The following is a 12,820-nucleotide window of genomic DNA, read 5'->3' as shown; positions in this document are numbered from 1 at the left end:
CACAAATACAAATGCATGATTATATTTATATGGATTGAAAGCCTCCCAGCTCAGAGTCTGGCTTATTGATTACTTATGTTAAGAGGGAGAGGAGAAATCAATAGAGGCTGTGCTGAGAATAGGCAGATCAAATAAGCTGTTAAATTCAACCAGAACACTGTGCTAAAACTATTCTTTGTGCAAGAGTGCATGTGTATGTATGTGTAAGTGTGTGAGAGACAGAAAGTGCAGTCCATGTGTTCACACTGCAGATTCAGATGCACAATTGTGAAGGCCACCAGATTTTTTAAGAGCGGGTCAAGTCACTGATCATTTATCTCCTGGAGGATACAACTTCTGGACAGTATAATGATATTGTGAGATATCACATTCGTTTTCTTTTCATCTGCCGCTTAGAATGTCTGCTTTCTTATTATCTCCTGAACCAACAAGAAAATCTGCTCTAAATTGATTTCTAAACCACCTGCTACAACTACCTCTTCCAAAATCACCAGTGTGACAGCTTTCTCAGATGATTGAAAGAAAATTCACTTACTGTCATGGCAACGCTTACATATTTCTTTCTGAGCGATCAAATTATCTGATATTCTAGCAGATATCCATGTGATCCAGACTGAGTTGAAAAATGAAAGCGTTTTCCTGTTCATAGAGATTCAGTTCAGTGCGGGGGAACAAAAACAAGAACTGGGACACGTTCAGCTGAAAGCTGCATTAAGCCAGATTTATATTTATATAAGATTGTGCGTCTGTGTGTGTGTTCCTTTGAGTTGTTCTGTGTCACCAATCCAAGATGGACACAAGACAACTCCTCACCTGTGACATTGACGCCATCCGAGCGCTGACACCACACTGCTCTCTCATTGTTGCTCCATCCTCCTGTCCTCCACTGGTAGCTGTGGCACTTTCCTCCTGTAGCGATGACAGAGAGATGGAGACGACGCTCATTAGCAGTTTGTGTCGGGCATACAGAGATATCGTCAGGCTCCTGTGGACGTTAACCACCGCTTTCTCCTGCCCTGCTACATTGTATTGTAAGGTAAGGCGTGAAAGGCGAAAAGGGCATCTTCTCCACGAAGGCATCTTTGGAGAAAATAAGATCAATTTGGTTGGAAATGTATGAAACATGCCTTTTTTTTTTTTTTTTTTTATGAAAGGAAAACACTTATTCTCCACAGGGGAAGAGTGAATGGAGCAGTCAATGACACGTGAGGCTGATGTCGTGTATTTAAAAAGAAAAAAAAAACAGCCACATATGCAGACCTGAAATTAAGCATAAAATAACATGAAGAAACACAGCATGATACATAGAATTAAACAAAATCACACATATGGCTACAAATGTGTATCATTAAAATCAAAGCCAGGTAGAGCATCTCAGAAGGACAATTTCACATGCAAGTTTTAGAAGTGGCTTTTTAAAAAGGGAAAAAAGAACAGCCAAGAGGCCAAATAGTTGTTGGTTGACTATGTATAAGAGAATATACAGATACAGCAATCAAAAATGTATCTAATCATCTAATAATCAAGATTATCTAATGAAACAAAAAAAACAAGTTTAAAAAAATATATATATTTAGGGAGCCAAAGATTAACTCTGTCTACATTTATACATTTTTATCTCAATCAGTAAAATGCACCGTCCTCTATGTTTCATCACAATTGGATAAGTGGTTACGACCTCTCTCTGGTTGAAATCCTGACCCGGGAACGATAGCCTTTTCATTGTATTTTAAGATTTAAGTGCTACCTCTCCTGTGACAGTTTCAATGATAACTGCAATTACTATCACACCACCATATAGAGCGGCATTTAAAGCATTTTTTAATATCCTTTTAGTCTTTTAGCTCTAAACAGACAGGTTTATATTGAGTGAGACCCCAAAGGAGTCTTCAATCCATAATGTCTGTTATGAGCTGCAGTGGTGTGTCGTCTGATGAGTCACAGAGCAAATGTTGCTTTCCAAGGAAACGGTTCCCTGCCTCAATACACGCTGGTAAACACTGGAATATGGTTTCGAGGGCAGCAGGATGAAAGACAAATCCTGCAGTGACCCTCATGAGCAGATATAAAGTTTATTGAACATTTATCAGAAGGCCATCTCCACTTTATTGAGCCATCTTGAGGATAAGAGGCTTTTGTTCTTGAATGTCCTGTGTTAAAAATGTGAATAGATGCGCTGTGCAGAACAAGGAGAAATGAAGGTATTCTGAAGGCAAATAACCACCTTCTACGTAAATGATGTTAATCGTGTCTCTTATTTTATGAAGTTGATTTATAGAGACAATAAGGGTCCACTTAAAACCAGCTTCTGTGGTATGAAAGCTTTTTGGGGAAAGCTTTTCAGCTTGCAGCTTGGACCCTTTTACATCTGCATCAACCGATTGTATTTATCTGTCGGGGAAGTGGAAACAAGCGCTAAACACAACACTGACATATTATCACCCTTTAAAATGTAATATGGTGAACTTGAAGCAATGAGCAGCTAAAGAGCAACATCATCATTTATTGGGAGTCATGTCACAACTACCTGATAAATGTTTCATGTTCATGCAACTGTTATTGAGGAAATCTTAGGCTCTTTTGTTGCTACAGTGAATGCTCACTTTGTCTGCTGTTTGTTGCTAAGCAGGCAGCGTACAGTGTTCATTACAGCTTTTTTTGTTTTTTTTGCTGAAAACAGCTGCTAAGAAAGTAGTGAGTGAACTTGAATAGTAAAGCTGAGAGTCAAAAAAGATGAAATTGGGTGATAATTATCTGTCCGCTTGTCACGTGTGGCGTCTTTACATTGCCTTGTCATGTTGACAATAAATAGTAGGGTTAAAGGATGACGTGTACACTCTTGGTTCTCCACAATACCTTTACAGGGCTGGGTCTCGAAGACTTGATGTGGGCAGCTGCCCTGATTCTCCATGACTTGAATGATCACAGCTCTGGAGCGCGCCTGGCGACCGGTGGTCTCAAAGCTCCGCCCCTCCAGGCAGGTCAGCTGGCAAGAGCTCCAAGACGACCACTCAGTCAAATGGCAGTCTCCTTAGGGCAAAAGGAGACAGAGAGACATCAGTGATAACACAGCATGGTCAATAAACCTATCAGACTTTCTTTTCAGATACTTAGGGCTGGTTTATATTCAGCCTGCCAACACTATTTCAAGGATCATTTTATTGGCTCCCCTGCTAGCTCCTCGAACATTTAAAAGAGATCGAAAACAACGTCAGCACACATCTGCGGCTGATAATGTACCAAATGCACAAACAAATTAGTCAGACAGCCCAGTGGGTATTCAGAAGTAATAGACTAACCACAGTTATAAATTATACAATACAAGCTATAACACCAAGCCCAACTGTAAAGGCAACACCCAGCACTGAAACACGTTTCACAGGAGAGGAAAGTTTATTTTGGGTTCAGTTTGGGTGAAGCTTTTAGTCGGCAAAAGGCTGGATGATGTGCTCTGTGAGTCAACAAATAACAGACGGACACTTGTTTTCTTGAATGTCAAACGCAAATATCTTTTGTAATGCTCGATGGGGTCACCCTGTAGTGATAATATCATCCACGGCCACCGCTCCTCAGCCAGAACAGCCCTCTGATTCTTTGCCCTGAACGCCCATTAGAAACTGTCTGCGGATTGAAGCGTCTCATTATCTTTCATCTTTATATGGATGCACTCCATCAGCGCTTCTCTCATGCTGCTGCAGTTGTGGAAACATGCTGTGGGGAAAGCTGTAGCATACAGTAAACAACAACAACACACATATTGTACATGACGACAACCCCTCCCCCGGCCCCTACGCTCGCGCCCGCCACCTTCCCACATACAGCCGCATGAGCCCCGCAACACGCACATCTTCTCTCTTGCCATCAAACACTCCTGATCCCGAGCCAAGACTCAAAGCAAAGGCGGTTTGAGTGATGAATCAAAGAGAGGATCAGAGGAGAGCGAGAGGCAGATGAACAAAAGCAAGCACTGCAAGATGGTCTCTCTTCATGGTAAAAGCTAACAAAAGACTCGCGTGGCGATTTTGATAAGTCTTTTTTTTTTTTTTTTCACAAGATGATAATCATTGTCTCTCTTTTAAAAATGAGAAAAATTCAGATATATCCTGTGCTACTTGTGCAGCCGCCAGGTGACTAAGGAGAGTAAAGCTCAATTATAGATTTTCAGTGTGGAAAGGCTGACAGTGAGAAGGGAAGCTGGATGTAGCTGTCAGCCATCAGCTCCCCCCTTAAAGGCAAGTTCTACATTCACGTTGTAGCCTAATAAAACATTTTTTTTTTAAATCAGCTTGCATCATGGGATGTCAGTTAACTACGATATTCGGTCTTCTTGTTGCTATGGTGATTTGTATGATGATAAGGTTGACCATTTAACTGGGCCCGGAGTCAAAGAAAAATGTATACAGTTTACACAGTTTATATAAAATGTTCTCACCAAAATGGTCAATTAAAAGCACACTGTGAGTGATTTGAATACAAAATGTCTACAAAGCTACATTTTCTTTTTATTCATATGGATTTAGTGTTCATGTAATCTCTGTAAAGTAGAAGAGCTCCATCAAGCCGGCATTTTTTGCATTATATTATTCATCGTCAGCTTCATTAAAAGGGAGTCTGCAGGCAAACAAAGTTCCATCCAACTAGCTGCACTGCTCAAGTAAAATACACAGGCAGTGCCAAGATGCATAAATTTCATCTCTTATTATTTTTTTGCCACATTAGAGCTAAAAACTAAAATGCCAGCACAAGTGATCTTTTATTGTAATCCATCAGAGATAACTCGCAGGTCCTGATACTCAAGTTTGATATATTATCTGTGTGCGTTATACAGTACGTATGACTGATGTATGTATGATATTAAATGATGTAGTTATAGTACAAATAGAACTACTGCATACTCCAGTTTGTCTGAGCTGCCAGTCCAGGAAATTTGGTAAGTGTTTACCAGACTTGGACGCAGCACAACAATCCATTCACAGTTCCGTTTGGAAAAGGCGGACTCAGATCCAGATTGGCACCCAACAGTAGCTGTACCAAAATCAGGAAGCGTACCGCTGTTCAGAATATTTTCAAACATAAAAAAAAAAAAAAAAAAAAGCGTGTCTCTGCACCGCCTGTCTCCTCGGAAAGCTGCGAATGCGGACAGATCTCAACACTCGCATCCAATCCCTGACATGATAAATGTGGTTTGAGGATAGGCGAGTGTGTGTCTGTGCACCCAAAACAAAAGCAGCAGCAGCAGCAACATGAAGTAGTACTCCATTACATTATTTAGATGAAAGATGTATCAACTGGACTTGGTGCGCATTTTGACTATGTTTTCCACGTAGCGCGTGGATGATGATATAAGCGTAGTCGGGTACAGAACATTGTGGTGATGTGGGGGGGCACATCAAACCATGTTGCAGGATTGAATATTTCTACCTGTTTTTCATGCAGTTTTGCTTAATAATAGAATTGTAACACATGTCCAGCTCCTGCTTTTATTACAAAGGAGGACAATACTGTCGGCATATTAAGACGAAATTTCAGTTGAGGCTTTCGTTATTTGCTTGTTAGAGCCATTTAAAAACAAACAAAAACAAAAAACACTTATTTGATGGCATAGATGGCAAATTTCCCTATTTCTAAGATTTATTTAAAATGTCTGTCTAGACATTAAAGGACATTGTAATTTATTTTGTCTAGAGGCAGTTCTCACTGCTGAACAAAAATTTGAATTTTATAAAGTTGACAGTGATGAGGTTCTTGATATCAGCGGCTGTTTTGGCTGGTAGAGGGATAACACAGGCAACTCATTATTTTTATGTACTTTCATCTTTTCAGTCTTCTTAGCTACCCTCGCTGCCCTTACTGCCCCACCCTACCACACCAGCATGCGTACAGTGCTTCATAATGATGTCCTGCCAGCTCCTTTCAGGATCACCACTTTAAAGTAGTTTTGTTTAGTCATTAGTCATTGTGATACAATACAGGAAATTAAAGTAAAGTAGATTAAACTCAATAGGAATTTCATTTTGTTATCTCGTGGGGTTTTTTTGTATACTGATTTTGCAGTCAAAAATAAATATAATCAAAGCTGCTCTTACTGAAGCTGTTTCTTTCTAATATGGCATTTCATTTTGCTGTTGGAAAATCATTGCCTTCACAGTCGCACACAAACTCTCCCCAATGCAGAATTCCCATAGGCATTAATTGTGTGGCTGTAATAAGCAGTGATTGCTCTCAGCAATATGATATGTTAATTGTTTCATTTAGCACGGGATGCTTTTTTTTTGATGCGTTATTTATTTGTGGGTTGCTAAATAGTGCAGTGTAAAAAAAAGAAAGAAAAAAAAAGTCAATAGTGCTTTCAAGTTGTAGATCATTTAGTTGCTCAGTAGTGACATTTACAGAATTGAAGCTCTTCGAGACAGTATCAGCCTAAAATATGGAATTCGTTTTATCCAAATGAAAAGTGTATCTTTTCTTGGTTGGTATTGAAAAGCCAAACCAAATAAAGCAAAGTTAAAAGGGTCATTAGTTAATCTATAACTTGATTGATTTTGTAATTATTTAGCAGCTGCAAATGTCAACCAGTGGGAAGAGGGCACGACATTTTGGCAGATTACAGCACGTGAGTTTGTGTTAAAAAAAACCCATTATTGATTATATAGTAGGACAAGCTGTATAATTATTGGGGGTCGTCAAGTCCAAATGACTGCAGTAATTGATAAATCATGCAGTCATGTACTTATGCTAATTATGCATAAATAGGCATATATGTTAATTGAACGTGTTTGAGTGCAGCTTTGCCTGGGCAGGGGACGAAGCAGGGCTGCTCCATTTCCTGTTGGACGCGCTGCCTCACGATGTCTCCACACAGCTCGTCTCTCGCTGGCTGAGGAGGAGACTCGTGCCAGTTACCCGAGTGGACGACACATGACAGGTTCCTTCTCCGAACGCCCTCACCGCACTCTGCGCCCTGCACACACACACACACACACACACACACACACACACACACACACACACACACACACACACACACACACACACACACACACACACACACACACACACACACACACACACACACACACACACACACACACACACGGATTTGCCTTAGGAAATAAACTGTATGTAGTTTTGGCTTTGGTGAACACAGACAACTATGACACTTGTAAGTACCTACAAATGTTTCCTAACCATAACTTTTTCTTTCACTACTGTTGGGTATTGCCGACCATAAGTAGTCTGTATGATGACTGTGCCCTATTAGATGAAATAAAAAAAAATAAAAAATCCACATTGGTTCCTTAATGCAAACTGATCATGGAAGCTATTTCTCATATCTGTATGGAAATCTTGTATACAATTCTATAGGCTTTGTTTGCACATTCATGTAAAACGCCTTAGGGATTGTATGCATGTCTACCAAATATGTTTAATGCATTTCCTTCCTCATACAATATTTGCTAAGCCGATTCCTTGATCATTTCAAATCCTGGATGCTGTTTAGCTGATAGCAGTTCCTCTTCTTTCCTGCTTTGTTTGCTGACACAGTCATGTGTTTCTTGGTGTGCTATTGTCAGTTGTTAGACATTCAACATGTGTGAAACCATTGGCACACTTGCTTGTTTGTGTGCAAGCACATGTGAAAACAAATTAGGGACCTACTCATCAAAACATTGCTCCATAGCGCTATTAGTGGCCAAAATCCCCACAGAGTACCTGTAAATATTCAACAAATGTGACGCAGAGAAATTAATTCTTAAGATAATGCATGGCTAGCAAAACCAGAAAACAAAGGCTGTTCAGCTAAAGTGAAGGTGGAAATCTTCGGTTGTACGACGACACCGCACGGAGTTACAAAATTGTTTTGCCAATTTCAATGCGGGTCATACCTCTACAGTGCATTGGGACCAGTCACTGAGCCCCCACATATAGCAAGGCCTTATGGGACACGGCCTGGACTGGGTGATCTGGTTGGGGCAGGGACGACCTTCGTCATGAGCTTCTTGCAGGATTCTCCGGGTGCGCACGGACTGACCTACAAAACATCCAGGCAGACATACCATTATGAACAACAGTAAACCAGTACATTTGCAAGCTGTAATCTAAATGTCGAAGCTGAATAATATTCTTTTCGCCTGCATATGTGTGAAAGTCAACAAGAGTGACATTTTGCAGACCTATTGTTAAAATGACAAATTGCTAAAGCAGAATGAAAGCACTGTGGGATTCAGGCTCTCAGGAATAGATCGTATGCGAGACAGGGTGAGAGCCCTAAATGCATCACTGCACAAGCATAACGTCCCATAAAATAACAGTTAATAAAATGCGTGGCTGAAATGAATGATGATCATTTGTTTCAAAGTGAAAAGAGGCTGTGTCTTCACTTTAGCCCTGTGAAATATTTTGCTCATGACAAGGAGGAATTAGTGTAATAGCACAATTCATCTGTCAATCTGACACTTTACATTCAAATCTAACAGTTTCCTACAAGAGCACTTTATGTAAGTGATCCATCAATAATGTGTGAATGGAAATGTTTGGTAAATGGCCACAGTTAAAAGTGACCAGTTTAGTATGTTCGAGAGCAGCTTCGTGCCTGGGTCCTGTGAGGCTCAGTGAAGGCCTCCGTCGGCCATCCAGCTGGCAGAAGTTGTGTGTGTGTGTTTATGAACGAGTGTGTTACGCCAGGGGAGATGCTGAGCTCTGTGAGCCGCAGGCAGGCACGGTGAAAAGGACTCTGCCATCTAAAAAAAATCAAACCAGAAACACCAATGCTCCCGTGGCATCCTGACAAAACAAGATCCTTGCGTCGTCTGACACAGATACGACACAAACCCCTCATCAAGACTGACAGATGTGTTTCACAATGTGTGAGAATGAAATGAGAGAGTGAAAGAGAGAGTCACAGCAACAGTGACAGAGCTTTGAGAGACACAGTGGGAGAGGGTGTGGAGTTTAATCCCCAGTTGAAGAGCCTGTGTAAATGTGAGCTTATTGGAATGAGGGGTTAAGTGTGAGTAGACAGACAGCCAACGTTAAATTAAAATTAATGAACTTAAGACAGTATTGAATCTCTCTAATTAACAGAATAACAATCTTTCTCTTTGGGAAATTGGCTGTGGGAAGCCGAAGAAACAATGTATGCATCCTGGTTAAATCATTAACTTTTGTATATTGCATGAGATTATGACATGACTTTCTCAAAGTGAGGCGAGCCAGCCACAGGTTGGTGATTACCAACCGCATTTTTCCAATCATGCAGAGGTGGGTTATATATTTTATTTCAGAACACTGAATCATTGATGGCTTCCATAGAGGTGAGCTGTATGAAATTAAATTTAAATGAACCTGGTATTCTTTAAAGCATAACCTCATAAAGCAAGTTGCCCATGTTAATTAAAAAACTGGATTTCACACAATATAATAACAAAGTAGAAATATTAATATATATATATACGTTATTGAAAAGGAAAAAAAAAAAAACTCGGCACACAGTATTCTGGTATAATAAGGCTGTGGATAACACACTCTCGTGAATATTTTAATGCATTTAAATGTATTCATGCAGAATTCAACATCTTGCTGAGTGCCTGAGTAGACGGAATAATGAGGCGCTGCAAGTGTTGTCCGCTGTGTGTATGTTCATCAGGTTGGTGTTCTCATTGGTTCAGTGGGCTTTGTTTGCTCATGATGTTTACCTTGGCTCCCACAGGTGTGCGAGCATTCCGCCCACGTCGACCACTCCGAGCGCATGCAGCTGACGGGACAGTCGACCACGCAGCTCTCTGACAGCCGCCACTTGTTGATCAAACCAAACTGTAGAAAACAAGAGGCGAGCTAAGAGGAGGGCTGGCTAATTATTTACACTGACAAGAAAGAGTGTGCGTTCCACATTTCCATATTTTAAACAGGCTGTGGATCATTTCAGGACAGTGGAGGAGAAGCAATTGTAAAAATATTACCATTAACGTTGCCATTAAATGTTATTGAGCTATTAGAAGCATGTCCGCACAGACGAGCGCAAATCATATGTCTAATGCACATTATATTTAACACGGAGACAGCAGAATTCATCCCATTTAAACCCCTTCACTCAGCAGTGTGCAATGCTTCTGGATATATCACACGTTAACTGCAGGTTGTGGGACAAGACAAATATTCAGTTTGCGACACAAACGTGAAAAATGGTCCATCTACTACTGCTTTTGAATTTACAGTAACTTGCAGCATCTTTGAGCCATTTGTCTTTGCACAATTAAGATAAGGCAATAGCATTAAGTTCTGTTTGGCTTGGTGGCAAACTGCTCGGTGAAACATAACGTTGGAAACAGATTAGAAGCAACATTTTCACTTTTTCATTTTCACAAATTGAGAAACTGAGCTTTCAATAATGTATGAGGTACAGAAGCAGAACAGCAGCTGGAGCGCTGCATTATCTACCAAACCTTCTTATTCTGTGAAAACAGAGAAAAGCTGAAACAATCTTGAAATACACAATTATAGTGTTTCCTGTTAGAAGGATCTCTGTATACGAATTATGAAAATAATATTTTTGTTCTTAATTTGTTTAAAAGTTAGTCATAGTACACATTTTGCACCATATTTTTGATGCACAAAATATAATTTTTTTTAAACGCCTACTTCAATTTCTTTGATTTACCTGCTCACATTTCTGCTCCTCTACAATCTTGCCATCGCTGCGAATACAGTCCAGGAGACGCAGCCGTGATCCCTGACCGCAGACGGCATTTGCACTCAGCTGGCATGTACTCCAGTCTACAAACACATAGCAACATATCTGCATTCGTCTCACTTTCATACCAGCGTATATACCAGCAACAGCAGCATCACTTTATGTTATATATCAACGGCAGAAATATTTATCATAGTAACCCCTCCCCCAGCTAAACTCACACATTTTTAATCTCTGCTGAGTTCAACAGTACGTTACAGTTTATTTTTTCAGGAAGTCTCACTGAGATCAGGATTTCTTCTGCAAGAGAGACCTGGGAACAAATTACATACAATGTACACAAGACCCCAACAATCAAAATCATTCACTCAAAACAAACACAAGCACATAACTAACTCCAACATTACGCTAACATAAAAAATAAGGCTTTTAAGTCTCCAGAAGGATATCACTAACTGAAAGCTATGTTGCAGCTCATTCCAGTACGAAGGAGCACAGCACTGGAAAACCAGTCTAAACCCTGTTCAGAGTTGGAACTTAAACTCTCGGAGGTGTTTGCGATGGCAGTCAGCAGTAACGAAACAAAAGTCAGTTTGGTCGACAGCATGATACCAGAGTGATAGCAGCAGAATACGCATACAAAATATCTCCATATTCCAGTTTAGACTATATGGTGGATTACATAACTTTGTTTTTCCATTTTCAAAGAAGAAACACACTTTGTTTTGCTGTAAAAATTCAATTAGAATTTTAAATAATAAAGCAAGATGTTGAAAAGTAAATGTTCTATTGGAAAATCTGCTGCCAAGTGAGATTCTTAAGTATTTATAATGCTGGACTGTATCGATTAAATGTCCATATAACACATGGATGGGAATAGAAAGATCGATTTTACACATGCTTGAGAAATACATTCATTTTGTCCTTTTGGATTTCAGAACAAGTTTTAAATGAAACAGATGGGTCTGCAGATCATTGAAAGCAACCTGTAATCTGAGGAACTCCTTGTTTGTGATGGAGTTTATGGTATACAAGATAGTATCATCAGCACAAAAATGGCCTATACATTACATCAGAGGTCTTCAACAGGGGGTCCGCGGAGGTACTGCAGGTGGTCCGTGAAATTTTTTGGTTGATTAGACAATTTTTCACATTTTTAAAATATTTTTTCCCCACAAATTTAAATGGAGGCAAAAAATGTTATCTTTCAGTCAGAAATGCACACATTCAGCGACACACAGGAGCTCTCTCAAGCTGGGCACCGGTTCACTCACAGCGCGAGACTAGCCTGGACCTGTCCCTGAAAGCCTGGACCTGTCCCTGCAAGCCTCCTGCACACAAAGAGGAGGACCGGCCCCTATCGCTGCTGTGCCAATCACAAGGCCCAGTTTAATACAAAACACAATTTTATACAATATATATATATATATAGTAGGGGGTCCCTGCTCCATCTCTCTATCAATTTGGTGGCCCTTGGCCTAAAAAAACGTTGAAGACCCCTGCATTACATTATTTATGTACACAGTGGGCATGGCAAAGCAAGGAGTAAGTATGAGGAACACTGACTTTATCAGACAGATATGATTTGAAGCAGTTGTATGGACAAACACCAAAACTCCACACACAACAGCTTATTTACAAAGCTCAGCTATGATGTGTAGATGATCCTACCTGAGACTCTGTACTGGTAGGTGAAGCACGTACTGTTGAGGAAACAGGGCTCTGACTGGACCCGCTCTGGACAGACGGCATTATCTGAGGCTGGGAGGCGGAGGATGTGTCTGCTCCTGTTCCTTGTTGCTCCTTCGTCACATTGCTCCAAAAAAAAAAAAGATGTACAATAGTTTTAGTTTCAGAAATAATGGTCACGGAATAAAACCATTTGAAGTCAAGTTCAGCTGGAGTTCACATAGTAACTCTTGGTTGGAAGTCAGGAAATCAAAAGTAATTTAATCATCTTTTAATTACGTGAAATCAAATTGTCGGAGTGAGAAATAAAACAAATGTTTGCAAAGTGTAAATTCAGCAAATAATATCATAGTGAAGCCACAGAGATGAAAACTAGGACAAGCTAGGGATTCAGCATTACCTGACACAAAAAAACACAGTATATACAAACTGCTGACTTCT

At 40.1% G+C, this 12,820-nt stretch overlaps 1 protein-coding gene across 1 annotated transcript in view; it reads right to left on the bottom strand.

The window, feature by feature from the left end:
- thsd7ba (thrombospondin, type I, domain containing 7Ba) overlaps nucleotides 1-12,820 on the bottom strand; it is a 164,999-nt gene that overhangs the window by 5,541 nt on the left and 146,638 nt on the right. The window contains exons 19-25 of the mRNA XM_069698655.1: nucleotides 12,362-12,506; nucleotides 10,658-10,773; nucleotides 9,696-9,813; nucleotides 7,887-8,032; nucleotides 6,793-6,961; nucleotides 2,857-3,030; nucleotides 814-909 (exon numbers count right to left, since the gene is read on the bottom strand). Of these exons, the coding sequence (XP_069554756.1) occupies nucleotides 814-909; nucleotides 2,857-3,030; nucleotides 6,793-6,961; nucleotides 7,887-8,032; nucleotides 9,696-9,813; nucleotides 10,658-10,773; nucleotides 12,362-12,506 (964 nt within the window). The remainder of the gene's footprint in view (nucleotides 1-813; nucleotides 910-2,856; nucleotides 3,031-6,792; nucleotides 6,962-7,886; nucleotides 8,033-9,695; nucleotides 9,814-10,657; nucleotides 10,774-12,361; nucleotides 12,507-12,820) is intronic.

This window comes from Brachyistius frenatus, unplaced genomic scaffold, assembly GCF_029030835.1.
Source record: "Brachyistius frenatus isolate BFR_SWC_R1_liver_20210118 unplaced genomic scaffold, ASM2903083v1 Contig_27, whole genome shotgun sequence".
NCBI lineage: Eukaryota > Metazoa > Chordata > Actinopteri > Embiotocidae > Brachyistius > Brachyistius frenatus.
This window is presented reverse-complemented; position numbering and strand designations above follow the sequence as displayed.